Genomic DNA, 27,809 nt, shown 5'->3' on the forward strand with positions numbered 1-27,809 from the left:
AGAGACACAAGGGAGATAACTTGTAGTTGAGTTTCCTGGGCACGGTTTTCAACCTTTTTGATCTCCCAGGAATCATAAAATCTTAAGAAGTTTATCTGAAAGACGCCTTCTGAATCTGCTTTTTCCTTGTGTCTCTTCTCCAGCCCCACTGGAGTTTACATCCTTATCACCATTACCTGGCATTTCTCTGAGCCCCTGCAGTTGCTGGACTCTCACTGCAGCCCCCAAACTAAATATTTTATGCTGAATTCTTCCCTAAAGTGAGGTCCAGCAGCTTTTCAGGTGGGCTCACTATCTGTCAAAAGACTGGGTTAACTTCCTTACTCAAGGAGCAGAGAAATCAAGAACCTTATCACGAATGTGGTTACCACACAGAGCAGGCACAGACTCGGCAGAATTTCCCTTGGTTCTGAGTCCCATGGGGAGGGGTGGGCTGGAGCTGCCAGTGACCCCATGGGAGAAGGGAGGATAACCTCCTGGATTTGCATAACTCAACGTTTTGCCTCACTACTGCCCCTTTACAGTGCAGTTGAAGTGACCATTCAGGATGAATTTAACGCAAACTATAAATGCACTTCCATTTAAGAGACTTTATAAATATAATACCACATTCTCCTAGTTGACCACATTCAGCAACAAAAAGGCCATGTACTCAATGGGGCCGAGGAACGTCTGTCCCTCATGTCCTGGTCATTATCTCTGCCTTCAGTTTTCCAGCTCCCCAGAGATCATTTATCTCGACGTCCCTGCAACCAGACTTGGCACTCAACTGTTTCCTAAGCCAACCCACCACTGCAAAAAAAAAAACAATTCAGTGTTCTCGTTATCACTAGTGTCCTCTTCCATTTCCAGAGTTTCTTTCCTCAGTCCTACTCTGTGCCCAAGCTCCTCACTCTGACACACCAGGGCCATCATTCATGGCAACCTTTCTCCCCTCCTCCAGCCCAGATTCTGGGTGGCCCTCCCACATCTCCCTGATTTTTCTGCACATGCTGTTCTTTCAGAGTCTCCCAACAACCACCAAAGCCTCCACTCCTTTACTCCATCAACTACTACTCAACCTTTAAGACTCACAGCAAAGGTCACCTCCTCTGATGAGAAGTTTCCAAACTCTCAAGCAAAATAAGCTGCTCTCCCTTGGGCACCTAAGACACTTTGCTCCTCTACTCATTAAACAAGTATTTACTGAAGCTTACACAGCCCTTCCCTTGTAGCTCAGCTGGTAAAGAATCTGCCTGCAACATGGGAGACCTGGGTTTGACCCCTGGGTTGGGAATGTCCCCTGGAGAAGGGAAAGGTTCCGGTTTTCTAGCCTGGAGAATTCCATGGACTATATAGTCAGACGACTCAGCGACTTTCACTTCACACAGACCCTGCCAACACCAGTGAACCAAATGTAAATCATGAATCAGCAGAAACACCAATATCATTGATGTCCAAATTTGGGTAGTTGTCTTTCCTTTGAAATAAAGGCAACTTTCTGAAATTACATCTCCAAATGCAAAAATAACCGCAAGCAACCTGCTGCATGGTGGGGGCACTGAGTGCAGCAGTGCATGGGACCTTCTGAAGGAGGTCTCCATCATCTTCATTACCTCCACCATAGTTTGGCCTCCGGTCAAACAGCAGGGAGGGAACACAGACCCGATCAGCAACAGAAAACTAGATTAAAGATTTACTGAGCAAGGCTCCACCCATCAGAACAAGACCTGGTTTCCCCCTCAGTCAGTCTCTCCCATCAGGAAGCTTCCATAAGCCTTTTATCCTTCTCTATCAGAGGGCAGACAGACTGAAAACCACAATCACAGAAAACTAACCAATCTGATCACATGGACCACAGCCCTGTCTAACTCAATGAAACTATGAGCCATGCCGTGTAGGACCACCCAATACGGATGGGTCATGGTGGAGAGTTCTGACAAAATGTGGTCCACTGGAGAAGGGAATGGCAAACCACTTCAGTGTTCTTGCCTTGAGAACCCCATGAACAGTAGGAAAAGGCAAAAAGATAGGATACTGAAAGATGAACTTCCCAGGTCAGCAGGTGCCTAATATGCTACTGGAGATCAGTGGAGAAATAACTCCAGAAAGAATGAAGAGATGGAGCCAAAGCAAAAACACCCCCCAGTTGTGAATGGGACTGGTGATAGAAGCAAGGTCTAATGCTGTAAAGAGCAATACTGCATAGGAACTGGAATGTTAGGTCCATGAATCAAGGCAAATTGGAAGTGGTTAAACAGGAGATGGCAAGAGTGAACACTGACATTTTAGGAATCAGCAAACTAAAATGGACTGGGATGGTTGAATTTAACTCAGATGACCATTATATATATTACTGCGGGCAAGAATCCCTTAGAAGAAATGGAGTAGCCATCATAGTCAACAAGAGTCCAAAATGCAGTACTTGGATGTAATGTCAAAAACGACAGAATGATCTCTGTTCCTTTCCAAGGCAAACCATTCAATATCACAGTAATCCAAGTCTATGCCCTGACCAGTTGCCTTCAGCTGAAAAAGCTGAAGTTGAACGGTTCTATGAAGACCTACAAGACCTTCTAGAACTAACAGCCAAAAAAGATGTCCTTTTCATTAAAGGGGATTGGAATGCAAAAGTAGCAAGTCAAGAAACACCTGGAGTAACAGGCAAATTTGGCCTTGGAGAACAGAATGAAGAAGGCAAAGGCTAATAAAGTTTTGCCAAGAGAATGCACTGGTCATAGCAAACACCCTCTTCCAACAACACAAGACAAGACTCTACACATGGACATCACCAGATGGTCAACACCAAAATCATATTGATTATCTTCTTTGCAGCCAAAAATGGAGAAGCTCTACACAGTCAGCAAAAACAAGACTGGGAGCTGACTGCGGGTCAGATCATTAACTCCTTATTGCCAAATTCAGACTTAAATTGAAAGTAGGGAAAACCACTAGACCATTCAGGTACGACCTTAATCAAATCCCTAACGATTATACAGTGGAAGTGACATATAGATTCAAGGGATTTGATCTGATAGAGTGCCTGAAGAACTATGGGTGGAGGTTCGTGACACTGTACAGAAGGCAGTGATCAAGACCATCCCCAAGAAAAAGAAATGCAAAAAGGCAAAATGGTTGTCTGAGGAGGGCTTAAAAATAGCTGTGAAAAGAAGAGAAGTGAAAGGCAAAGGAGAAAAGGAAAGACATATCCATTTGAATGCAGAGTTCCAAAGAATATTAAGGAGAGATAAGAAAGCCTTCCTCAGTGATCAATGCAAAGAAATAGAAGAAAACAACAGAATGGGAAAGACTAGAGATCTCTTCAAGAAACTTAGAGATTCCAAGGGAACATTTCAAGCAAAGATGGGCACAATAAAGGACAGAAATGGTATGGATCTAAGAGAAGCAGAAGATATTAAGAAGAGGTGGCAAGAATACACAGAACTATACAAAAAAGATCTTCACAATCCAGATAATCACGATGGTGTGATCCCTCACCTAGAGCCAGACATCCTAAAATGTGAAGTCAAGTGGGCCTTACGAAGCATCACTACGAACAAAGCTAGTGGAGGGGATGGAATTCCAGTTGAGCCATTTCAAATCCTAAAAGATGATGCTGTGAAAGTGCTGCACTCAATATGCCAGCAAAATTAGAAAACTCAACAGTGGCCATAGGACTGGAAAAGGTCAGATTTTATTCCAATCCCATAGAAAGACAATGCCAAAGAATGCTGAAATTATAATCAATTTCCACACAATTATACTCATCTCACACGCTAGCAAAGTAATGCTCAAAATTCTCCAAGCCAGGCTTCAACAGTACAAGAACCGTGAATTTCCTGATGTTCAAGCTGGATTTAGAAAACACAGAGGAACCAGAGATCAAATTGCCAACATCTGTTCGATCATAGAAAAATTAGAGTTCCAGAAAAACATCTACTTCTGCTTTATTGACTATGCCAAAGCCTTTGACGGTGTGGATCACAATAAACTGTGGAAAAAGAGATGGGAACACCAGACCATCTAACTTGCCTCCTGAGACACCTGTATGTAGGTCAAGAACAACAGTTAGAACTGGACATGGAGCAACAGACTGGTTCCAAATCAAGAAAGGAGTACATCAAGACTGTATATTGTCATCCTGCTTATTTAACTTCTATGCAGAGTATATCAGGAGAAACGCTGGACTGGATGAAGCACAAGCTGGAATCAAGATGGCTGGGAGAAACAGCAATAACCTTAGATATGCAGATGACACCACATTTACGGAAGAAAGCAAAGAACCAATGAGCCTCTTGATGAAAGTGAAAGAGGAGAGTGAAAACGTTGGCTTAAAGCTCAACAGTCAGAAAACTAAGATCATGGCATCTACTCCCATCACTTCATGGCAAATAGATGGGGAAACAATGGAAACAGTGACAGACTTTATTTTGGAGGGGCTCCAAAATCACTGCAGATGGTGACTGCAGCAATGAAATTAAAAGACGCTTGCTCCTTGGAAGTAAAGTTATGATCAAATTAGGCAGCATATTAAAAAGCAGAGACATTACTTTGCCAACAAAGCTCCGTCTAGTCAAGGCTATGGTTTTTCCAGTGGTCATGTATGGATGTGAGAGTTGGACTATAAAGAAAGCTGAGCACCGAATAATTGATGCTTTTGAACTATAGTGTTGGAGAAGACTCTTGAGAGTCCTTTGGACAGCAAGAAGATCCAACCAGTCCATCCTGAAGGCTATCAGTCCTGAATATTCATGAAGGACTGATGCTGAAGCTTTTAATCCAATACTTTGGCCACCTGATGCGAAGAACTGGCTCACTGGAAAAGACCCTGATGCTGGGAATGATTGAAGGCAGGAGGAGAAGGGGACGACAGTGGTTGAGATGGTTGGATGGCATCACCGACTCAATGGACATGGGTTTGAGTAAACTCCGGCAGCTGGTGATGGACAGGGAGGCCTGAAGGGCTTCAGTCCATAGGGTCGCAAAGAGTTGGACAGACTGAGCAACTGAACTGAACTGAACGGCATAATCCAGGTTTGCCAGTCGACTTTGAACCTCACTATGCTTCCCAGGTGGCGCTAGTGGTAAAGAACCCACTTGCCAACGCAGGAGACACAAAAGACATGGGTTCGATCCCAGGTCGGGAAGATCCCCTGGAGGCGGGCACGACAAGCCACTTCAGTATTCTTGCCTGGACCACCCCACGGACAGAGAAGCCTAGAGGGCTAGGGTCTACGGGGGGTCGCAAAAAGTAGGAAACGACTTACGGTATGCATGCTATCAGACTGGCTCCAGAAAAGACCTGTGGCTGTATTGAGGGAAAGAAAGCAAATTCTCGTCTCCCATCACAGCACCTAAAACCACAAGTTCAACGGTAGGGGGCGCAAGATACAAAGTGGTGAAAATAAAAAAGCTGTCTCTTCTACAGCATATCCTGGAACACACAGAACTCAGCCAACAAGTTCAGACCAGCACAAAGCAAATACAGCATCTATTCAGCCACAACTGAACTCAATAAGGAGGTTTCACGAGCCAACACAGTATGCCAGGTTCATGTAATTATCTGCTAATTTACTGGTTCTCATTTTCCAGGGCTCCAGAAACCTGTGATACTCTCCTATAAGCCTTCAGAACCCAGCAGAGCAGCAGCATTCCGTGTTTCAAGACCCGAGATGGTTTAAACTTTACAAAAACCCAACGGGGCAGCACCGTTTTCTCCAATTTCACCATTGGGAAGTCAGGTTCCGACAGTTGACTCGCCCAAGTTCATTAAGTTGGTGGACACCTAGGACCGGGAACTCGGAGGCACGACTCAGCCACCACTGGGGCCCGCCAGGGACTCTCCGCCAGCCTCGCTCCCCGCTTCGGGCCTCGGTCTTCCGAGCGCCCGGCCGCGCTACCTTGAGCACGCAATCAGACTGCAGCAGACACACGCCCAGATCCTCCTTCACGCCAGCGCACGCGCCGCCCTCCGGTTTGTCCTCGTAATACCGGGGCATGACTGCGCCTCCAGCTGGCCGCGGCCTCCACCCTCTCCTTCCGAGACGGCCCAGACTCGGGATGCCAGTCACGCCGCGGCGGGCGGAACCGGAAAAAGACCGGTAGCAACCACTTCCGGTGGGCGCGCTGCGAGAGACGTAACGCGAGAGGTATCGCTCGCGGCGTTTGTGGGTCACGTGACGCTACGCGCCCCCTACGCGGTTAACGTAGCGGGGAGGGAAGTTGGCCCAGCGGCTGCTTGGTCGGCTGCTGGGCGGTGGTGGCGGCCGTGTGTGAGTCCAGTGGACGCCGCCGCGGGTCTCCAGGTGAGGCCTGCCGACGGTCCCTTCTGCGCGCTACTCGGGCTCGCCGGCAAGTTTCCTCCGGCAACTTGCGGCCCCACATCACCCGGCCCTGGAGTGACCGCGCCCGGGTCCGGCTGCTCGGTCTGCGGTGGGGCTGCCAGACACCATCGCGGAGGCTGGTTACAGCCGAATTTCAGATAACAGCGAATGATGTCTGTATAGGTGTGGGTCTCACGCAGTGTTTCGGACCTGCTTGTATTACAAATTACTGTTGTATCTGCGATGCAGTTGTAACTGGACGTCCTGTGTTTTTATGCTCAATCTGGCCGCCTTACCGGAGGCCCCGAGCCGACGGGGAGCAGTTGGCGTCCTGGAGGCCTAGGGAGTGGAGCCCGACACTGGGCTGCCGGGGCGGGACATGGAGGCCGGCCGATGACCAGCGCCTTCCTGGCTTCAGACTGGTTGGACTGGACTCCCACGCTGTCGTTGCCCTGATGAACTATTCAGGAAGTAAAACACTATACGTTTCAGTTTTGCCTTGTTTTTACATCCCATGCTAATGAACGAGTTGCTTGTTGGTGAGGCGCTGATGGGACTTGCATGATAAGCCGTTTACTTTATCTCGTCGGGAACATCGTTTATGTTCGGCTTCAGCAAAGGCTTTTCCTTCAAGTCTTGATTGTTAGCACAGATGACAGGTGGACTTTTTGATTCAGACTGCCTGAGTTGGTTCCATCACTATCTGCTTCTGGAGAAGGGGTGGGAGGGGGTGGGGAGAGGTGGAGCAGGTCTGAAGATTGACAGATGTGAAGTGCAGAGAATGGGTGGACCTTGTGAAAGCGTTATTATGAAGGTTCAGAAGGCCCACGGGGCAGCCCTCTCCTGAAGTGCAGTGGGCAGTTCTCCAGCTCCCAAATCAGCCTCAAAACCAACTTTACTCTCTTTAGAGTCCTGCCTCTTCTCAGGGATTGGGTCCAAAATGTAAGGTGACTTCTCTCCTAAATAACTCACAAGAGGGGTGGTAGAGGCTGGCAGTTTCTTCTGATGATTTGTATTAATAATATAATCCCCCCCTCTTCTATCTAGGAAGATGTTACCAAGTACTTCGGTGAATTCCCCAGTGCAGGGGAACGGAGTGTTGAGTTCCAGGGATGCAGCCAGACACACAGCCGGAGCAAAACGCTACAAATACCTGAGGAGGCTATTCCGTTTCCGGCAGATGGACTTTGAGTTTGCTGCCTGGCAGATGCTCTACCTATTCACTTCCCCACAGAGAGTTTATAGAAACTTTCACTATAGGAAGCAGACGAAAGATCAGTGGGCCAGGGATGACCCGGCTTTCTTGGTCCTGTTAAGTATCTGGCTCTGTGGTAAGTGTTCATCTGCAGGAGAGTTGAGAAATCAGTTGAGTGTTTCAGGTTGGACTTGTCATTTGGAGAATCCTGTTGTCAGCATGCTATGGGTCATAATTTGGGGTTCTCTGAAGCCGTTGTCTTCCTTTCTGAAGTCTCCAAAATCTCACAGGAAAGAGAGTGATATTCCTCCTGACTTTAAAGGTCCCAAGCAGATGCCAGAGTAAACTGGTTCCTTGGAACTTTGAAAAGCACAGGACAGAGTCACTCCGTGTCTTTCAACCGCCGTGATAAATACATGGGGCTTCCCTCGTGGTTCAGACAGTAAAGAATCTGCCTGCAATGTGGAGACCCGAGTTCGATCCCTGGGTCAGGAAGATCCCCTGGAGAAGGAAATGGCTACCCACTCCAGTATTCTTGCCTGGAGAATCCCATGGACAGAGGAGCCTGGTGGGCTACAGTCCACGGGGTCGCAAAAGAATCAGATGCAACCAAGCGATTAACACTTTCACATTTTTCATAAATTCACTGATACCCAAATGCAATCTTACTGTGAAAAAGGACTGCTGAGATTGGAAATTACATTTCACCCTCAGTCTGATGCAGGGCTTCCCTGGAGACTCAGTTGGTAAATAACCTGCCTGCAATGCCGGAGAGCCAGAGTTTGATCCCTGGGTCAGGAAGATCCCTTGGAGAAGGGAATGGCAACCCACTCCAGTATTCTTGCCTGGAGAATTCCATGGACAGAGGAGCCTGGTGGGCTACAGTCCATGGGATCGCAGAGTCAGACATGACTGAGGGACTAACACTTTCACTTCTCACTTTCATCAGGCCCATCCAGAGTAAGGGTTCTGAAAGTACTAATGTGATCTTGAGAAACTGCTTTAAGTTCTCCAATAGTGCACTGAAAGGGTCTGAACCACTTTTAGTGTCTCAGTCGTGTCTGACTTTTTGTGACCCCTTGGACTGTAGCCTTCCAGTCTCCTCTCTCCGTGAAATTCACCAGGCAAGAATACGGGAGTGGGTAGCCATTTCCTTCTCCAGAGGATCTTCCTGAGCCAGGAGTCGAACCTGGGTCTCCTGCATTGCAGGCAGATTCTTTACAATCTAGGCCACCAGCGAAGCCCACCTTTAACTGGGTTTAAACATCTGAGTGCCTTCTCAGTAGTGGTTGTATTCTGAATGCTGGGGCTACCTGGGTGAATCACAGATACACAGGGGCCTCCTCAGTAAACATCAGGTATCTCAGTGGTAGTTATGTGTTCCAGGGCGATCTGTATTTCTTAATCAATTACATCCATTAATAAGATAGCTTAGGGGTTTTTGCATACCTGCATCCCATTCTGGAGTGGGCATCTGAAAGGCAGAAACCGACCTATATGCTTAGAATCTAGCAAAGTGTCTGAATGCATCTTGTAAATCTTTCTTGCAGTGTCCACGATAGGATTTGGCTTTGTACTGGACATGGGGTTTTTTGAGACGATAAAGCTGCTCCTTTGGGTAGTATTCATAGACTGTGTAGGCGTCGGTCTTCTCATATCAACCTTAATGTGGTAAGTACGGAAGCTTTGGTTTTTCAGATGCTACTGTAGAGCCTCCCTCTGTTTGCTTCAGAGAGTAGCTGATGGAAACTATATGAATTGAAAGCACTGATTGTGTCCGCCAGGATTACCATAACTCATTCTCCTGTGCTGGCACCTAGAGCAGAAAATACTCTTCAGGGGATGGTCCGCTTTGTCAAACTGCACCAAATAAGTGAACTGACGTCATGATTATGTTGTATTAACAAAATCCCTGATTTTGCAAAAATGTTTCACAGCCAATTCTGCTGAACTTGTCTGGATGATGGCACAGTATTCTGCTGCCTTGGTCAGCAGGTCATTTCTCGATGGGTAAAATGTGGAGGGTTATGTCATGAAATCTTTGAATCTTTGACATGAGATGAAGCACATGAAAAAGGATAGTTTTGGTTAAGCTTCCTTCCTGCTGAGACACACGAGTGGGTTTTATTTGACTGAGTTCTCAATCTGACTCTCTCTGGGTTTCCTGTACCAGCAATAGTGTGCTGAGTATCAATTTGGCATTTGATTTTTTCACGGGTGCTCTTGTGTGGTTAGTGGAAGAGGTGGACATGCAGGTGAGCTCAGCAGGGGGCTGGTGGTTGCTGTTGTGTATCAGAGAAAACACTGGAACCTGAGTTGCAGAGAGACCTGGGTTCAAATGCCAGCTCAGCCATTTACCCTGTTCTTCTTGGGAGATGGAAGTTAATTATCTAATTGTGAGGTATTTGAAAAACTTGTGCTGTGAAAAGCACCTGGCATACAGTCTGTGCTCAATAAATGATAGCTGTTAACATTTTGAGCAAGATTGTGAGATGCTAACTTCTGATGATACCAACCTGTTATTTTGCTTTGTAACTTCTGACCAGTCCAGTAGGTTTTGTATGTGCTGGGTAGTCAGAAAATGGAATGCACCCGTAATCTAAAATTCTAAGTGAAAATCACACAGGCATGTCTGACTCTTTGTGACCCCACAGTCTGTGGAATTCTCCAGGCCAGAATACGGGAGTAGGTAGCCTTTTCCTTCTCCAGGGGATCTTTCCAACCCAGGGATTGAACCCAGGTCTCCTGGATTGCAGGCGGATTCTTTACCAGCTGAGCCACAAGGGAAGCCCCTAAAATTCTAAAATCTGGCTTAAAAAGGATACTACCAACTAAGATGGCAGATAGATGGGGAAACAGTGGAAACAGTGGCTGACTTTATTCTGGGGGTTCCAAAACCACTGCAGATGGTGATTGTAGCCATGAAATTAAAAGACGCTTACTCCTTGAAAGTTATGACCAACCTAGACAGCATACTAAAAAGCAGAGATAGTACTTTGCCAACAAAAGTCCATCTAGTCAAGGCTATGGTTTTTCCAGTAGTCATGTATGGATGTGAGAATTGGACTATAAAGAAAGCTGAGTGCCGAATAATTGATGCTTTTGAACTGTGGGTGTTGGAGAAGGCTCTTGAGAGTCGCTTAGACTGCAAGGAGATCCAACCAGTCCATCCTAAAGGAGATCAATCCTGGGTGTTCATTGGAAGGACTGATGTTGAAGCTGAAACTCCAGTATTTTGGCCACTTGATGCGAAGAGCTGACTCATTTGAAAAGACCCTGATGCTGGGAAAGATTGAGGGCAGGAGGAGGAGGGGACGACAGAGGATGAGATGGTTGGATGGCATCACTGACTCAATGGACATGAGTTTGAGTAATCTCCGGGAGTTGGTGATGGACAGGGAGGCCTGGTGTGCTGCAGTTCATGGGGTCCCGAAGAGTTGGACACAACTGAACAACTGAACTAATGAAAAGTCTTCTGACTGGAGGAGGAGAAGCTGGAAAGAGTGGTGAGGCTGGGTGCAATTGTGTGGTCTGCGTTTGAGCAGAGGAAGCCCAGACTAGTGTGGTGATTCCAGAAGTAGAGGATGGTGGGAAAGAGGGGGAGCCCAGGGCCTCTAGGGTGGCCTGCAGGCTGTAGGCTTAGGAGTGCCCATGTGGGCTTTGGGTGCAGGTGCATTCCATGTGGTTCGTGCTGAGTTCAGGAGACTTGATGATAATGAAATAAAGGTACATTAGACACTGGGGGAGGGAACTTGGAAGCTGCAGCAGTCTGGCCAACATGAGGATGTGACTGGCATTCTTAATCTGAAGGTGAGAGAGGAGGACTCAGCTGTCTTTGAGCTCTCCCGGGAGGAGTGTCAGTGTTCTAGAGATGAGACCTGGATGAAGGCCAGAAGCCTGGGAAGTACCTGTTTAAGGGCTAAGCAGAGGGGTGGGGGCAGCAGCAGGACTATTGAATGGGAGCCCTTGGATGGTGAGCTAAACTCTTCTTACCCCATTCATTCTATAGCACAGTCTTGGCTCAAGTGGAAGGTGTTTTGGTAAGTTCCAGTTTGTTCTAGCAAAGCACTCGGATCTTGACATTTTCAGACAATTGAGTATAGGACTGTTTTATTAGTACTATAACACCTCTAGTTTCTTTTTCTATTTCCACTGTAGGCATAGCATTTTTCTTAACAGTATCTTTGAAATCACATGTAGAAGCAACCATCGAATTTCTGTAACTGTTTTACAAATCCTTTTTGTTCTTTTCCTTTGAAGACCTGTCTTTCTGTTACCTGGACATCTGTCTTTTCATTTATTCATCATTTAAAGGAACCATGCGACCATGCTGTGGAACAGAGGCATGAGCTTGAGTGATTGTTCTTGTGGCTGGAGATGTCGCTGGCCACTCTTTCCTTACTGGTTCCTCCAGTACTGAACTTTCCACAGTGGGGCGGGGGTTGGCGGGGTGTATGTGACCCCAGTCTTAGGCCGCAGACCTGTTCTCTATTTGTGTTCACTCTCTGGGTGATCTCATTCAAGTTCATGGCTTTTAATACCATCTGCAGACATGAATCTGTATATCCCCTGTGTGGACTGCTCCTCTAAGCTTCTAGACCTTCTCTCTATGCAGGTCCAAGCTCCTGTACTCACCCCTTCCTGCACCCAGATCACTCCTGGTGCAGCCACTCCTACCTCAGTGGCACCTCCGTCTTTCACTTGTTTTAGGGCAGAAGTCGCAGTTGTCCTTGACTAATCTTTTTCTCTGGTTCCCGCTGTCTAGTACTCAACTCTTGTTCCCACCTCCAGCTCCAGTCGTCCCCAGGCCAGCACCTCCGCTGCTGCCACCCTCTTCATCTCCTCCTCACAGTAACCTCCCTCTTGCCTCTTTGCTTCCATTCTTGTCCCCAGGGTCTGTTCTCAGACCGCAGCCAGAGGAACCCCATCAAAACAGTAAGTCAAACGTCCTTTTGGGAACTCCACAGTGACTTATTCCACCAAGAGTAAAAGCCAAACGTCTGACAGAAGCCACAGGGTCTATAAGATGCTCCTTATTCTTTTCCCATTTCATTCCCTGCTGTCTTCTCACCAGTTGCAGGTGCTCTGAGCCCCTACCCCATTCCTCAAGCAGGCCAAGCCCTCCCCCACCTCTGTGCTCAAGACTCCTCTCTGCTTGGAAGGCTCTGCCCCAGGGGTTCCCATCACTGCCCCTGGTTCTTTGCCCAGATGTCACTCTCATGACTCTCGTCATAGTTAACATTTCACCTGTTCAGTTTTTCTCCATAGGGCCATCTGACTGTATTGTTATCAATCCACTCCCACTAGATTGAAGGCAGAAATTTGTTTACCACCATATCTCCAGTGTCTGGAATAATGCTTGAGCTATAGGAGATAGTCAGTAAATATGCATGGGGTTAATTTTATTGTATTATAAAAGAAATGTTATCTTTTTCTTCAGGTTTATCTCCAATAAGTATTTAGTGAAACGGCAGAGCAGAGACTATGATGTGGAGTGGGGCTATGCCTTCGATGTGCATCTGAATGCTTTTTATCCTCTCCTGGTCATTCTGCATTTTATACAGCTTTTTTTCATCAACCGTAAGTAGCAGTTACTTCTAAACTTGTTATCAGAAAGTCTTCATTGTACCCACTGAAAAAAGATTCATTGTCCGTGTCTCTTCTGCAGATGTCATCCTAACAGACACATTTATTGGATATTTAGTTGGAAATACCTTATGGTTGGTTGCTGTTGGCTACTATATCTATGTAACTTTCTTAGGATACAGTGGTAAGTAATTGATTTTTTTTGGTTGACAACACTACAGGGAGGGAAGTTGTAACAGTAATACAATGAGCTTTTATGGAGCTGGCACTGTCCCTGGTGTTTTACATAAATTCTCCCAGTTAATCTTTAGTTATATAATACAGGTTTACTATTCCCCATTTTTCAAATGAGGAGACAAGCCCAGAGAGATTAAGTAATTTATCCATGGTCCCGTCTCTCCAAAGTGGCATAGCTGGTATATAACAAACTTTATAATTTCAAGGAACCATGTTAAACCATACTGATGCTCTCCAGGTTTCTTACAGGAACCCATGACAAGTTTCTTTTCTCCCAGGCTTTTGGGTTCTGGGTTACCAGCAGTCAGTCAGATGAGGAAAGGGTTGGGTCCAGTGTATGGGCATGTTTAAAACCTTTGCCATATTTTCTGTTTTATGATTGGGGGACGATTCTGAAATATTCTTCATTTTGTAAACATCTGTGTTGGTCCCGGGCCACCTGCTGGACTGGAGAAGCCTAGGGGTGAGAGGTACTGTGGATAATCACAGAAGATCAAGCCCAGCTTCTGCTGAGCTCAGGATATATTTATAAATTCATTATTCAATCCTGCTATCAGTTCATCTTTCATAGTATGAATGAGAACCATATTTATTTTTCTTCACATATGTTAAGAAATGACTGCTCTTAAGAGTTAAATTTAGAGATCTTATGACTTGTCAGTGTCATGTATTTTGGCCCTTTCCTTTATTGTCCCTCTAGATGATTAGGATCTTACTGTAAACCTAAGTCACTTGAACTCACATGTGACTCATTCCACTGGTCAGAGTGTCCCCTTGACTTTGTTAAGAACCCCCCACCCCCAAATTGTAACACCTTCTTGTTTTGGGCATTGGGGCAGTTCTGTCTCTAGTTCGGGGGAGATGGAAGTGGATTTGGATCACTGTCCTGGTAACTCCCTACAATTTAGAAGATTGTTTGGGCACGCTCAGTTTCAGTTTGGGGAGTACTTGTATGAGAAATACTTAGCTTTGAATGCATGGGCCATGAACCCACTAATAGGAAACCACAAGTGAGAGAGAAAGAAACACAGATATCTGGGGGTGGGTTTTATATTTGAGAGCTTCATTTCTTTCCTAAAGTCTGGGATACTAGTTGAGATCTCACCTTCTCAAAGTGGAGGTGTGACACTCCCTTAGTTGGGAAATCTCAAACAGCTGAAAGTTGGTTTTTTCCTATAACGTCACCCATCTCTGCTGGTACATTAAGATGGGAAGCTTCTGAAGCATCACAGGTTTAAACTCAGCACTTCATCCATTACTAACTGGCGATGCTGACTCTCACCCTAACCTGAATCCTGGTCCTTCTCCAGCACTGCCATTTTTGAAAAACACGGTGACTCTTCTCTACCCGTTCGCACCGCTCATCCTGCTCTACGGACTGTCTCTAGCACTGGGCTGGAACTTCACCCACGCACTGTGCTCCTTCTACAAGTACAGAGTGAAGTGAGCCGGGGGCCCCGGCGTCTGAGCAGCAGCAAAGTGTTGGTGAGGTGGTGATGTCTCATGAAACCTGTAAATAAACTATCACTGTAGATATCTTAAAGGTATGAAGTTTGCAAATTTGAAGAAGTGTAAATGTTAATACTTAGTACATTCCTTAAAACTAATTAAATGTACATTTCTACAATAAATATTTTTTAAACTAAAGTGTTACCTTTTATTCATAGTATTTGCACACAGAATGATACACAAAGTACTAAGGCTATGAGGAAAATAAAAAGGTAAAACTTTTTAACATAAATTATTTTTGAATGCCTGTCCACATGATAATAGTCATATGTGTCCCATCCCCTCCCCAACTGTTACTGACAAGGTACAGAGCCACCCCCATTTCTAACAGGCTGCATATTAAACTTTTATATAAGCCACAGGGTCTTAGTTTAAGCTTTAAAAGTCTCCTTAGGAATCACTGAACTACAGGCAGTAAATGTCACTAATAGCCATTATATATGCCAAAAAAAAAAAAACCCAACCAACAAAATGTAGTAGATTGAAGAGGCCCCCAGAAGCTATTCTTACTCCGGGAACTGTATAGCCACATAAGATATGAGTGAACCTCTGTTGTAACACTGATAATCAGGGTTTTAACAACTAAGGCTTTTTTTTTTCTTTCTTTCTTTAAAGACTTTCCAAAACACACAAATCTACTATTGTTTTCTAACTGAAAATAGTCCCGGTAAGCTATTATTATATATCAGTGTTAAAACTATAATAATAAAAAAGCTTGGTACTCATGAAGTTTTACCTGTTTTTTATTAGAAGGAGTCTTGAATTCAACATGGCTTTTTAAATTCTTTATTTCAAATACACATGAGCGGTTGTGGCACAGAGAAACAGTGATGAAGGCACAGTCGACGGGACCAGTTATCAGCTTCTCAGTTTTAGCAGCAAATTAGAAAATAAATAATCCTCCTTTGAAAATCCAACAGGACCTAAAATATTACTACAGTTATTACCAATCTGACCAATGAAGATGTTATAAGGAAAATATGTACAGTATATTTCAGGGGAGAAAAAATCTTGGTACAAGCTGGAAAAGCAGTCCTTCAGGCAGCGTCTCCCAGGGGTGCTTCCAGAGACACCCCAACTGCCAAGACAGCCTTTCCAAATGGAGTTTGTTCTCAAGGAGAAATGCTTTAGTCTTTCATCCCATAAATGAAACAGTGGTTACATTTAATCAGCTGATTTCTAAAATCTTTCTTAGAAAACACGACCGACTACACGGAAAATGTCAAATCTGCTGGCAGTGCGTCTTACAGTACTGTCGATGCCGGCCATCATTAAGGCTCTGAGACTGTGTCTTCAAAAGGTATTTCCACCCAAATTTCGGCAAACTGAGCATTTCGAACAAATAATGGAATGCTTATCAAACTCAAGTACCAAATCTTTTGACTCCAGGGCAATTTGCTAATCACTAATGCTCTGAATTAAATAGCCTTCCTCGTGTCCAAGAGTATGGAATGTTCCCCACAACAGACCATCCTTTTTCTAGAACAGTTTTAGCACCACAGTTCCTAACGTTTTTCCACACAGAGTGTTTCCAGTCCAACACTCAGTTTACATTTTTTTGAATACCATCTAAATTCTCCACTCACATACTCTGAAGCTCCAGCCCCTTCTGGTTTGTTCCTCTGGAAATGCTCTAGCTAGCACCCTAACAGGTGAAGCGAGTGTTTCAGGTAAGAAGAGTCAAGTTCCTGTATAGATATTGATGATATGGGTAAATAAATATAAAAAAGGCTTTTTTTTTTTAGTAATACTCTTGTAGTGGTCTCTTCAGCACTGTAGTTTCACATGCATTGAAGAAATAAAGGAAGCATATTAGTTAAGCCATATATATGTTAAGATTAATAATTAAAGATATACAATTCTCAAACTAAATCTCACACATTATAAACACTGCTCCATAGCTTAGAAATGTTTCCTTCTCTTTAGGACTTCAGATATGATTACGACTCAAATCTTCAACTTTTTGATAACTTTAGCCTCTCATTTTCTTTCATTCAACTTTTCTTATATCAGGGCTATGGCAATATAGTCAAAGAAGCACAAAAAATATGGATAAACCAAAATTAAAACAGCAATTAACAGTTTGGGAGCAGAAGTATTTTTGAAAATATATGTGAATTACAAAACGTTGTTTAGCACATATAGGATTTGATCTGTGCTTAGTAATACAGAGTAGATTATTTGATCTCTACACAAAGGCATACTTTTTTTTTCCCTCTTAATAGCTCATTTAAAATACCACTGTTCATTCTTAATAATAACTGACAGGCTCAGAACAATCAAAATCAACATAAAGTGACACTGATTCCAGGAAAAATATGCCTTACTAGATCCTGCTTCTGTGATGTCAGGCTAGCAGTTCCTTTATGAAACGTGCTACTAAGCTGCTCCAAGTTTTTGCCAATAACCTTCCAACGAAAATTAACAGGTCTTCGGGAGAGAATCCCAGATGAGACTTGGATATATAATCTGGTAGGACAAGACTTCATTCATGTGTTTATCAAGAAATAACCCAACTATGTGTAAAAAAAAAAATGAAACTACAACACTTACTAACACCATACACAAGAAATAAACTCAAAATGGATTAAAGATTTAAATGTAAGGCCAGAAACTATAAAACTTTTACAGGAAAACATAAGTGGTACACTCTTTGACATACATCACAGCAAGATTCTCCATGACCAACCTCCTAGAGTAATAGAAATAAAAACAAAAGTAAACAAATGGGACTTAATTAAAAGCTTTTGCATGGCAAAGGAAACAATAAACAAGATTAAGAGACAACCCTCAGAATGGAAGAAAAAAAAACAGTAAGCAAACGAAACAACTGACAAAGGATTAATCTCCAAAATATACAGGCAGCTCATGCAGCTCAAAACCAGAAAGACAACCCAATCAAAAAATGGATGGATGACCTAAACAGACATTTCTCAGAAGACATACAGATGGCCAACGAACATGAAAAGATGCTCAACATAGCTCATTATCAATGTAAATCAGAACCACAAGGAAGTATCACCTCATGCCAGTCAGAATGGTCATCAGTAAAAAACCTACAAACAATGCATGCTGGAGAAGATCTGGAGAAAAGGGAACCCTCTCGCACTGTTGGTGGGAATGTAAATTGATACAGCTAGTATGACAATTCCTTAAAAAACTAGGAATAGAACTACCACATGGCCCAACAATCCCACTACCAGGCATATAGCCTAAGAAAATCATAAATGAAAGAGACACATGTAATCCCAATGTTCATTGCAGCACTTTTTACAATAGCTAGGACATGGAAGCAACTTAGATGTCCATCAACAGATGAATGGATAAAGAAACTGTGGTACATATATACCGTGGAATACTACTCAGCTATTAAATAAAAAAAGACGCATCTGAGTCAGTCCTAGAGATGGATGAACCTAGAGCCTATTATACAGAGTGAAGTAAGTCAAAAAGAGAAAGACAAATAGTGTATATTAACGTGTGCATATGGAATCTACAAAGATGGTACTGATGAACTATTTGCAGGGCAGCAGTGGAGATGCAGACACAGAGAACAGATCAGTGGACACAGCTGGGGAAGGAGAGGTGGGACAGATTCAGAGAGTAGCATGGAAACATACACATTACCATACGTAAACATCAAGTGAGAATCTGCTATAGGACTCAGGAAACTCAACCCAGTGCTCTGTGACAACCTAGGGGGTGGGGTACAGTGGGAGGGGGTTTCAGAAGGGAGGGGACATGTGTATACCTGTGGCTGATTCATGTGACGTATGGCAGAAACCAACACAATATTGTAAAGCGGTTATCCTCCAATTTAAAAAATAAAAATGAAATAACACACCAGAAGGAATCAAGTAGGAAGACTTTTCTGCTTCACCTCTTTTAAACATCATATTCATTTTCTATTGCTGCATTAAATCATGGCAAATTTAAAAGCTTAAGACAACTCCCATTTATTATCTCACAGCTCTGTAGGCCAGAAGTCCAGGCAGACAGGACTGCACTCGCTGCTCAAGGTCTCACAAGGCTGGAATCCAGGTGCTGGCGGGGACCAGGCTCCTGTCTGCTGAAGCAGAGTCCATCTGCAGACTCCTTCAGATTGCTGGCTGAGTTCAATTCCTGTGGCTGCAGGACTGCAGTTTCCATTCCCTTGGCTGCCAGCTGGGGCCTCTCAGCTCAAGAGGCATTTCTCCTCATGTGGCTGCCCCCATCTGAAACCAGCCATGGTGTCTCAAGTCCTCCTGCTTTGAATCTCTGACTTCTGCTGACAGCCTGAGAAAACTCAGGGCCCACATGATTTGGTTAGCTGTTCCCAGATAATCTCCCTTTTGCTGTACAACATAATTATGGATAATACAGGTTCACATACACTCAAAATCTACAAAGTCACTGGGGGTCATCCACAGAAGTCTGGCTGCTACAAATACACACTGCTATTAATTAGAGCAATCTTTCCAAACATGCTGTTTGCATATAATCACACTTGGCTTCGAGGACAGCACTGTTGGCAGACAATTTTTTCATTACTAGGACACATTTAAGAGAAGACTTCACAGCATTGCTGAAGTTTTTCTAATTATTTACTGATGCAATTGTTGATCTAAAAAAGCTATAAAAGACATCTCCAACAGTTGAATTAACCTATACATACATGTCTACAGCCTGCATGCTAAATAATCCACGTGCATTCATGTTTTCCAAAGCTTGTCCTATCACAAGCTTTGGAACCTCAACCTCAAGTTGGAGATCTTACTGGACTCCAATAGCAGAGACAGTGACTGCCGTAAAGAACGCATGAGACTGAGAGCAAAGAATTTAGAACTTGATCTCAGAAACCTGGAAATAGGTCCTCAACTTTCTCTTCTCCCCGAAAATACTCATCATCATTTACACTATGATATATTCTGCATGTCTGCTTTTAGCTTCATGATTGCAACTCATTATTCTAAAATGATTCTAAAAAGGATTCTAAAATGTTCATATTAGCACTCTTGACACAGTGCTGTCCTATAGAATTTTCTGGGATGATGGAGATGTTCTATATCTGTGCTGTTTGATCCAGTGGCCACTAGCCAAGGGAGAGCCAGTGTGACTGCAGAGCTGAATGTTTTCTTAATTTAAATAGCTGCCTGGTGTCCAGTGGCTACTGCAGAGGACAGCAGAGCTCCAGAGACATCATGCCATAGGCACACAGAAAAGTAAAATTAGTCCCACCACTTGACACTTTTCCCCACTCACTCTTTGGGAAAAAGTGGTTCAGCGTCCATTCAAGGGCAAGTATTTCCTTTCTCTCTGTTCCAGGTTCCCTAATCTTCTGTCCCAATACTTCAGTCGCTAACATGATTCTTAAGGGCAACCACTAGAATTGCCTGTTCTTGGCAAGCTGCTAATTGTCTAGAGGAAATCAGGGGAGGAGAACTCAGCAAACAAGAGGCTCCATGGACACCTGTATAGCAGGGGATGGACAGGAAGCACGACGGACACGCTCGCCCATAGGCGCTTGACGTTTGGTCAGAGTGAGTACATGTCTGTGCACACACACCCCCCACAAAAAGAAACTAGACAGTTGAGACTCTGTGTGTGTGTGTGTGTGTGTGCCTAAGTGTGTGGCAAGGACAGCAGCTGAAGAGAGTTCAGGAAAAGGAAGAGGAGTGTGGGCTGGAAGAGTTGGTCCCCTCCCCCAGATCCTGCCTGGGTACCTGCCACGTGTCAGGCAGTGTTCTGGGCTCAAGGAGGCACTGGTAACAAATTCACAGGAAGGAAGGGGCGCACAAGGGAGTCCTTGAAAGATAAGATGTGGCTAAAACTCTTCTCAGGAACAGGAGGGATGAGCTAGTAAGTTTTCACCCTCAGCTCTGCAGAGCTGCCTGGATAAGGCTCAGTCTCAAGACATACACCCCGACAAAGGGCCAGGAATGGCCGTTACTGTCACCTCCCTGGACTCTCAGAGCATGGCCTTTCTTCCTCAAGTCAGAGTCAGCTACTTGGGAAGCAGAGAAACAAGGGGGTTCTAAACCCACCTCCAGATTTCCACCTCCTGACACTGAGTTGTTAGAGCAGCAATTTAGTATATGAAGCTGGTTCCAATGTTTTATAATGAGAGGCTATGCTTTTCCAGTGAAGTTTCCCTGCCAGCACTGGGCCAAGGAGAGTTGGGAAGAAAAGGTAAATTAAAGAAAATACAAAGTAAATTTTAAAAACCTTGAGGAAAATGTTTAACTGGACTTTGACATAAAAATAATCATTGTTGGCAACGTTTAAGTTTTAAATCAAGAACCATTCAAGTAATGGAAAAAATTGTACCCTATCTGTGTTTTCCATCCTTTTTCACTGCATGACCCTGTACAGAAAATAAGGCTGTTTGAAAGCTATTTGTTCAGCCTACTGGGTACAGGTGACACTTCTCCAAGCTAAAGGCAACCAGCTAGAACCTCCAGTGCCCAAGGCCTTAGCCATGGGCTATTCTGAAAGCCCAGAGGATTTAACCTCAGCACACCTGTAACTGCCTGCAACCCACCTGGGGACACCACAGTGATTGGGAACTGATGTTGATAATTCATAATTTTGTAAAAGACTTCCGTTAAGATCACTGACCGCCAAGGCTGATAATATTTTTGTCTACAGTAATGACATCATGTGGAATTGCAGGTTTAAGAGTAATAAATACTCTTTGGATGTGAATTTACTTACAAGTTCATATTGGAACAGAATAAATTATTTTGAAAAAACATACACCTGTTACAACACCTTTCACCAAAACCCCACCATTACAATTACATTTTTCTTTAAAATTAAACCAACTGTGCTCATACAACAGCATTACCTAGAAAACATTTTGTCAGAACTCAGAATGAGTGCAGACATAAAAGCATCAAGAGAAAATGCATCTAATTCACGGATTTTAGACAAAGATTAATACAGAAAGAAGAGTTCGTCATTTTACATATCAGAGGAAATGTAATGACTTCAGTGTGTGGTAATTTGGGTTGAAATGCAACACCCTTGCACATTAAAACTTATCAGACTGATTTTTTGTGGCTATACACCATACATAGTATAGTAAAATAACCCTCAAGAAGGACATTGGTCTTTAAAATCTTGGCTTTAAGGAATGACAAACGGCTTTGAAAATATTTTGCTCAGAATCATTGTGATTATAAAAGTACTTCAGTTAGGAAATCAATCTAGAATCATTCTTAAATGGCAGTGCATTTGAAAAATGGCATTAACTTGTAATGTTTGCATTTCCAAAGAAAAATATAGAAAGAACTTAAAAAAGCAAGGTAACTGGTTTTCAAAAAAAGTATTGAGTCAAAAATTTACTGCACAAAAATATGTACTTCTTAAGTGTTTCTAATAAATTAACTCCATAACATTTTAGGTATATTTATATATTTATATATATATAATCCCTGATCATCTATAAAAGAGGGTCTATAATACTAAAATAAATGAACTTCAAAAGTACCCCCTTCATAAAATGTATTTAACATTAATTTTTCTCAAATTTAATGAATGTAACAATATGTACAACTCTTATGTATTAGTATAATACCAAAATAGTACAAGTCATATTAACAGGCTGTCATAACTGTAAAACGTTTGAGTTGAGTTAAAACTGGAGGACAGCTTAGATTCAAATGAATATAACTATCCGTGGGAGATTCATTTTCCAAGTGGAAATATGACAATCATTTTATCTACAGTAGATTTCACGAGAGGTAGAATTCAAGTTACCAAAAAAACGTACGTGCTCAGCTGTCTTTAATCAACAAATTCACAGGGAAAAAAATGTGTTGGTTTCTTAGGAGATGGTCAGTTTGTGACTTTTTTAATATGGATCTGAAATACAAGATAGTGAACAGCATGATATGGCAATCAATTTTCAATTCGAAAAAGATCTTAAGTATGAAATCCAAATGTTGTAAAAAAAAAAAAATGTAGAATCTAAGCTGTTTCACTGATTTCATGTATTGTCTTACCTCATTAAGAATGGCCCAAACAGCAGAATTCTGAATAACTGAAAGTCGGAAGGCTGAAATGGGGTTTAGGCTGGGATCCACCATCCCTTCCGCAACACCGTTTACAAATTTCCCTGCAAAGGAAAAATCAACACTTGTTGGGGTAAGACCGAAACAAGCACACATAAACTATCAGTGATTTAAAGCAGGGAAAGAAAACACCAAAATGTTTCCAGTAGATGTTTTTACACAAAGAATGGATGAATTTTGTTTTCTTCCTACTATCTTTATTCCAGGTTTAAATTTTTCACAAAGTAGTACATGCTTTAAAACATGAGCAGCAACCTGTTTAACAGGCAGAGCTATAAAAAGTAAATATATTCTGACATCAACTAACACAAGTTTTTAGTAAAATATGACTTACAAGCCTTACAAAACATACTCCTCACCATCTCTCAGTCTGCTTTGAGGATTGAGTCAATAGTAACAAATTTCACTGCTTTAATTAGACACACACACAATGGTCGGCTTTGAGTGATTTCCAAGGTCAAATCTAGGAGGAATTAAGATATGATACATTTTCAAGGCAGGTCTAATATAAAACTCCATTATAAATGACAAGCTCATAAAGCTCTCCTGTAAGGATAAGAACCAAGACCTTCTAGAAAAGATAATAAGCTCTCTACTCTACTTTTCTTGCTGTGAGGAAACAGCAAGGAAACAAAAACACTGTTGAAAAAGTGTCAGAAAAATGGTTGTTTTGAGTCACACTGCTCTAAGCCAGAGATTGACAAACTTCCTAAAAACAGCAGATAGTAAATATTTTAGGCTTCGTGGCTCAAGAGGGCATTTGAGAATATCACACAGGTACTTGTATAGGAAAAGAGAAAAACTAATTTCCATAAAATTTTTATTGATGAAATTCAAAATTTCAACTAAGTATTTTATCTTTATTTATTTTGAAATTCAAAATAACTCAGTATCTTTTTTTTTTTTTCCTAATACAGGTGTACTAAGGAGAATGTAATTCCTTTTGGAGGAATTCAAATTAACTGGGACTCAAATTCAATGTTCCTTATCAAAACTGATCACAAATATTAATCTGTTAATGTGGATCTATAATGAGGCTTCTTTTTATGAAGAGATTTATTTTTCAATTTAAAATATTTTTCTCAATCCATATTTATTTACTATTAAACATTTGTGCAACACTTTGGTAAAGTAAAAAAAGTCCTGAAATAATTTGTCTAGCATTAAAAGATATGGCTTGTCCACTGACTTTTTAAAAAACTTTTATTTTAGAGCATAGCTGATAAATAATGTTGTGATATCTTCAGGGGCACAGCAAAGGGGCTCAGTCATACATATACACGTATCCATTCTCCCCCAAACGCTCCTCCCCCAAACTGCCACATAACATAGGAGATTTTGATATATCTTGAAGGTTTCCTTTCACACAGCCTAGATAAGATACTGCCAAATGATGTCATTAATCCAAAAGCACAAGATTTAATGGAGCATATCCATGACTTGGAAGGTGTCTGCATCAAATTCTATTAAGAGTCTTTTCTTCAAAAGATATCTACCTTATCATAACATTACAGATGAATCACTTTCAATCAAAGGTTAGGTGGAACCTCGTCAATTAGCTTGATATTTCTTGTAGTTTGGTGTCACCAAAGTGACTTGAATGCAATATATGTTTTGCACATAAGCACTGTTTTAATAATTTTAGGTTGAATTCACTAAGAAACATGATCAGGTCTGAAGCAAAAACTAATTTTCAAAAAGATAACAGTAGTTGAAGGCACTCAAAAACTTTCTCACTCGGAAAATTTTCAATTCTTATTCCAGAGCTTAAAAATAAATAAATAACATTTTATCACTGCTAAGCCCCAGAACTGCTGCTTGGTAGGGCAAGTCAGAATATCCAGTTCTTATTTCTGACAAAAATTCACAGAACTGTTGTTGAGGAAGTCAACGAGAGTGAGTAAAATTCACTGACAATACCACTAGTTCAATAAATTAATCATACGCGACAAACACTCTGTAAAGCATCTATTGACGCATAATAAGATAACCGTAGGCTTGAAACACCTTACGGTTTTCTTTTAACTTTTTATTTTATATTAGAATATAGCTGATTAACCGTGTTGTGATAGTTTCAGGTGCATAGCAGAACAGCTCAGCCATACATGTACATGTATCATTCTCTCCCAAGCTCCCCTCCCATCCAGGCTGCCACGTAACATTGAGCAGAGTTCCATGTGCGATACAGTAAGCCCTTGTTGGTTATCCATTTTAAACACATCAGTAAACACTTAGTTTTGCAAGCTTTGTAACTCTGTCCATCAAACCCTTCTCCTACACAGGTATTATTTTCACCACTATTCACTGTAACACATCCTAGCAGATTCTGCTTCAGGTTGTACAAATTTTGTGTCTTCTCAACTTGTTTGATGGAGAAGGCAATGGCACCCCACTCCAGTACTCTTGCCTAGAATATCCCATGGACGGAGGGGCCCGGTAGGCTGCGGTCCATGGGGTCGCTAAGAGTCGGACACGACTGAGCGACTTCACTTTGACTTTTCACTTTCATGCATTGGAGAAGGAAATGGCAACCCACTCCCGTGTTCTTGCCTGGAGAATCCCAGGGACGGGGGAGCCTGGTGGGCTGCCGTCTATGGGGTCGCACAGAGTCGGACACGACTGAAGCGCCTTAGCAGCAGCAGCAGCACTTGTTTGAAAACATTCTTGCCTGCACTTGTTCTCCACAGACTATTCGCAGAGGCCGATTCTTCAGTCACTTCAAACCTGGCCCTTTCTCCAAATAACAAGGCAGTAGTTGTTAACAGATAAGGCAGTAGTATCTGTCAACTCAAGCCAAAAAAAACCACTCAAATAATTTGCTTGCCTTTTGATTAACTGACATTGCTCTCAAGGTCCCCAACTCCTCAGTCAAAAGTTATTACTGAAAGTCTAATGGTCTGAAATAAGATTATTTTCTCTGTACACGTATCTCTGGCTGTTACAGCTACACACTGGTGAATGGTTTTCTTGCTTGCTAACATGGGAGCCACTTTGGTTAAAGCCTCATTAGAATCTTTTATTGTTGTGAAGAAACTCTCAGGGAGGAGATATATTTTAAATTTTCTAGTTTTTCTGACCATTGCTTGCCTGTGAGCTGGGGGTGTTGTTGTAAGTGGTTAGTTTGGTAACATATTCTTTAGTACAGTTCCTTTACATAGTAAACACAATGATCTGCCATCTGACTTTGTAAAAAGAACCCGCATTCCACCGTGTTAAAAAGCACAGCATTCAAAGTCCACTCTCTTCTTGTTTTTACCTGAAGGGTAATCACTGGTCATTTTTTTTTAAATGTCACAATAGAGTGATGTGTGTGGCACATCAAACACTGTCAAATTATAATGCACCAGTGCTACCGGTGGTACCCTGAGGAGCAATTCAAAGCAACGGGAGCACCACCTCCATCTCTCTGGCAACTGCTCGCTTATCTCCGCTGTCGCAGCAAAAAGACACACACAACCCAGAACAAATGAGCACGGCCATGCTCCAAGCAAACCGTTCATGGGCACCAAAGCTGGGATATTTTCTCATTTTTACATACCACGACATAGGACTATTCTTTTCTCAACCACTTAACAATGAACATAAACAATGAAAAACATTTCAACATTCTTTGCTCACAGGCCATTCAAACAAGCAGCTAACCCTTGTGTTGTTAAATTATGTGTCAATTCTAAAGTCTTAAAATACAATGACCAGGCTCAAAATTAGATAAGACACACTCAAGTTGAAAACCATGCTGGTAAAGTTTATACTCATTTTCTTGAATAACCATGTCTATTCTTGTTTTTAACTTAATTTTTATTTTATACTGGAGTGTAGTTTTTGGGTTTCCCAGGTGGCGCTAGTGGTGAAGAACCCACCTACCAATGCAGGAGATGTAAAAGATGAGGGTTCAATCCCTGGGCTGGGAAGATCCCTTGGAGGAGAGCATGGCAATCCACTCCAGCATTCTTGCCTGGAGAATACCACAGACAGAGGAGCCTGGCGGGCTGTAGTCTGCAGGGTTGCAGAGAGCCGGACACAACTAAAGCAACTTGGCATGCGAGCACCGTTGACTTACAGTGTTCAGGCGCACAGCACCGTGATTTGGTTCTACATCTACATGTATCATTTGCACAGGAAATATTCAACATGTGAACTTCCTAAGTAATGTTTTTATTAAAAAATTATTAATACTTGTTTCATAAAAGTATGTCCATATTTGGACTGGGGTAGGGACTGTATGCTATAAAAACAGTACTATTTAACATTTAATTAGGAAGTAGATTCAGGGCTGAAAAATACTGTGGGACTTGAAACATTTTAACTTATGAGATATCTGACCTCATCTGATGAGATCATTTAATTAGAAAAAATAATTAGTAAATTATAAGACTGGCCTCATTAAAACCCTCTCACCCAGCAATTTTATGCTGAAGAAATACTCTTGCATGTGCAGAAGGCATATACAGACTGCAGCAAAAATTGCAAATGATTTTAGTAGCAATGATTAGCAGACTGACTAATTAAATTAGGACATGCTAATACAAGGGAATATTAGGCAGCCAATTAAAAGAATGAAGAAAGAATAAAGAGAATGAAGTAAAGTTGTAGATAATGCAGTTGTGAGTTACTTCCATTTCTAAGCATACACTGGAGAGAAACTCTAGTACATGTGCATAAGTTTTTATACCAGCAAAAAGATGAAGACAAACTTTATGACCAAACAGAAGAACAGACAGTATCATCTCTGGAGTTCTATCCAGTGAAAATGAATGATCCATAGATGCACAGATCCACATGGTTGAATCTCACAATGCTGAGAGACAAAAAATTGTAGATTACAGAATGACAATCATTTATATTTCAAAATAAACAAAATAAGACTATGCATTATTCAGGGGTATATTACATGTGTATTAAAAGCACAGATGGAAACAGTAACCA

General features: G+C 42.4%; 3 protein-coding genes across 8 annotated transcripts in view; 1 reads left to right on the forward strand and 2 right to left on the reverse strand.

Annotated features, from left to right (window-relative positions):
- LOC122441399 (cytochrome c oxidase assembly factor 5) overlaps positions 1-6,075 on the reverse strand; it is a 30,807-nt gene extending 24,732 nt beyond the window's left edge. Inside the window, exon 1 of the mRNA XM_043467890.1 lies at positions 5,880-6,075. Within this exon, the coding sequence (XP_043323825.1) occupies positions 5,880-5,978 (99 nt within the window). The 5' untranslated portion in view covers positions 5,979-6,075. The remainder of the gene's footprint in view (positions 1-5,879) is intronic.
- A 55-nt stretch (positions 6,076-6,130) lies between these two features.
- Positions 6,131-14,967, forward strand: UNC50 (unc-50 inner nuclear membrane RNA binding protein). Of its 5 annotated transcripts, none has more exons than XM_043467887.1 (6): positions 6,131-6,284; positions 7,350-7,633; positions 9,048-9,168; positions 12,938-13,077; positions 13,166-13,267; positions 14,631-14,967. In XM_043467887.1, exons 2-6 carry the CDS (start codon positions 7,354-7,356, stop codon positions 14,765-14,767), a joined length of 780 nt encoding a protein of 259 aa, XP_043323822.1. In that variant the 5' UTR covers positions 6,131-6,284; positions 7,350-7,353; the 3' UTR covers positions 14,768-14,967. The 5 variants fall into 5 exon arrangements, with proteins under 5 accessions (XP_043323822.1, XP_043323824.1, XP_043323823.1 ...); XM_043467889.1 differs by lacking the exon at positions 6,131-6,284 and adding an exon at positions 6,304-6,485; XM_043467888.1 differs by lacking the exon at positions 6,131-6,284 and adding an exon at positions 6,502-6,773.
- Positions 14,968-15,599: 632 nt separating this feature from the next.
- Positions 15,600-27,809, reverse strand: part of MGAT4A (alpha-1,3-mannosyl-glycoprotein 4-beta-N-acetylglucosaminyltransferase A) — a 122,430-nt gene continuing 110,220 nt past the window's right edge. Inside the window, exons 15-16 of one of the 2 annotated variants that reach the window (XM_043467882.1) lie at positions 22,815-22,927; positions 15,600-22,674 (exon numbers count right to left, since the gene is read on the reverse strand). In XM_043467882.1, the coding sequence (XP_043323817.1) occupies positions 22,648-22,674; positions 22,815-22,927 (140 nt within the window). In that variant the 3' untranslated portion in view covers positions 15,600-22,647. Of the gene's footprint in view, positions 22,675-22,814; positions 22,928-22,951; positions 23,347-27,809 lie in introns of those variants that run through there. The other variant, XM_043467883.1, reaches the window with a different exon arrangement.

This window comes from Cervus canadensis, chromosome 5 (assembly GCF_019320065.1).
Source record: "Cervus canadensis isolate Bull #8, Minnesota chromosome 5, ASM1932006v1, whole genome shotgun sequence".
In the NCBI taxonomy this organism is placed as follows: Eukaryota; Metazoa; Chordata; class Mammalia; order Artiodactyla; family Cervidae; genus Cervus; species Cervus canadensis.

Coding starts and splice junctions, on each gene's coding strand:
- UNC50 (XM_043467885.1), top strand. CDS start 6,864: ATGATAAGCCGTTTACTTTATCTCGTCGGGAACATCGTTTATGTTCGG. Junction 13,078..13,165: donor ACAGCTTTTTTTCATCAACC/GTAAGTAGCAGT, acceptor TCTCTTCTGCAG/ATGTCATCCTAACAGACACA. Junction 13,268..14,630: donor AACTTTCTTAGGATACAGTG/GTAAGTAATTGA, acceptor GTCCTTCTCCAG/CACTGCCATTTTTGAAAAAC.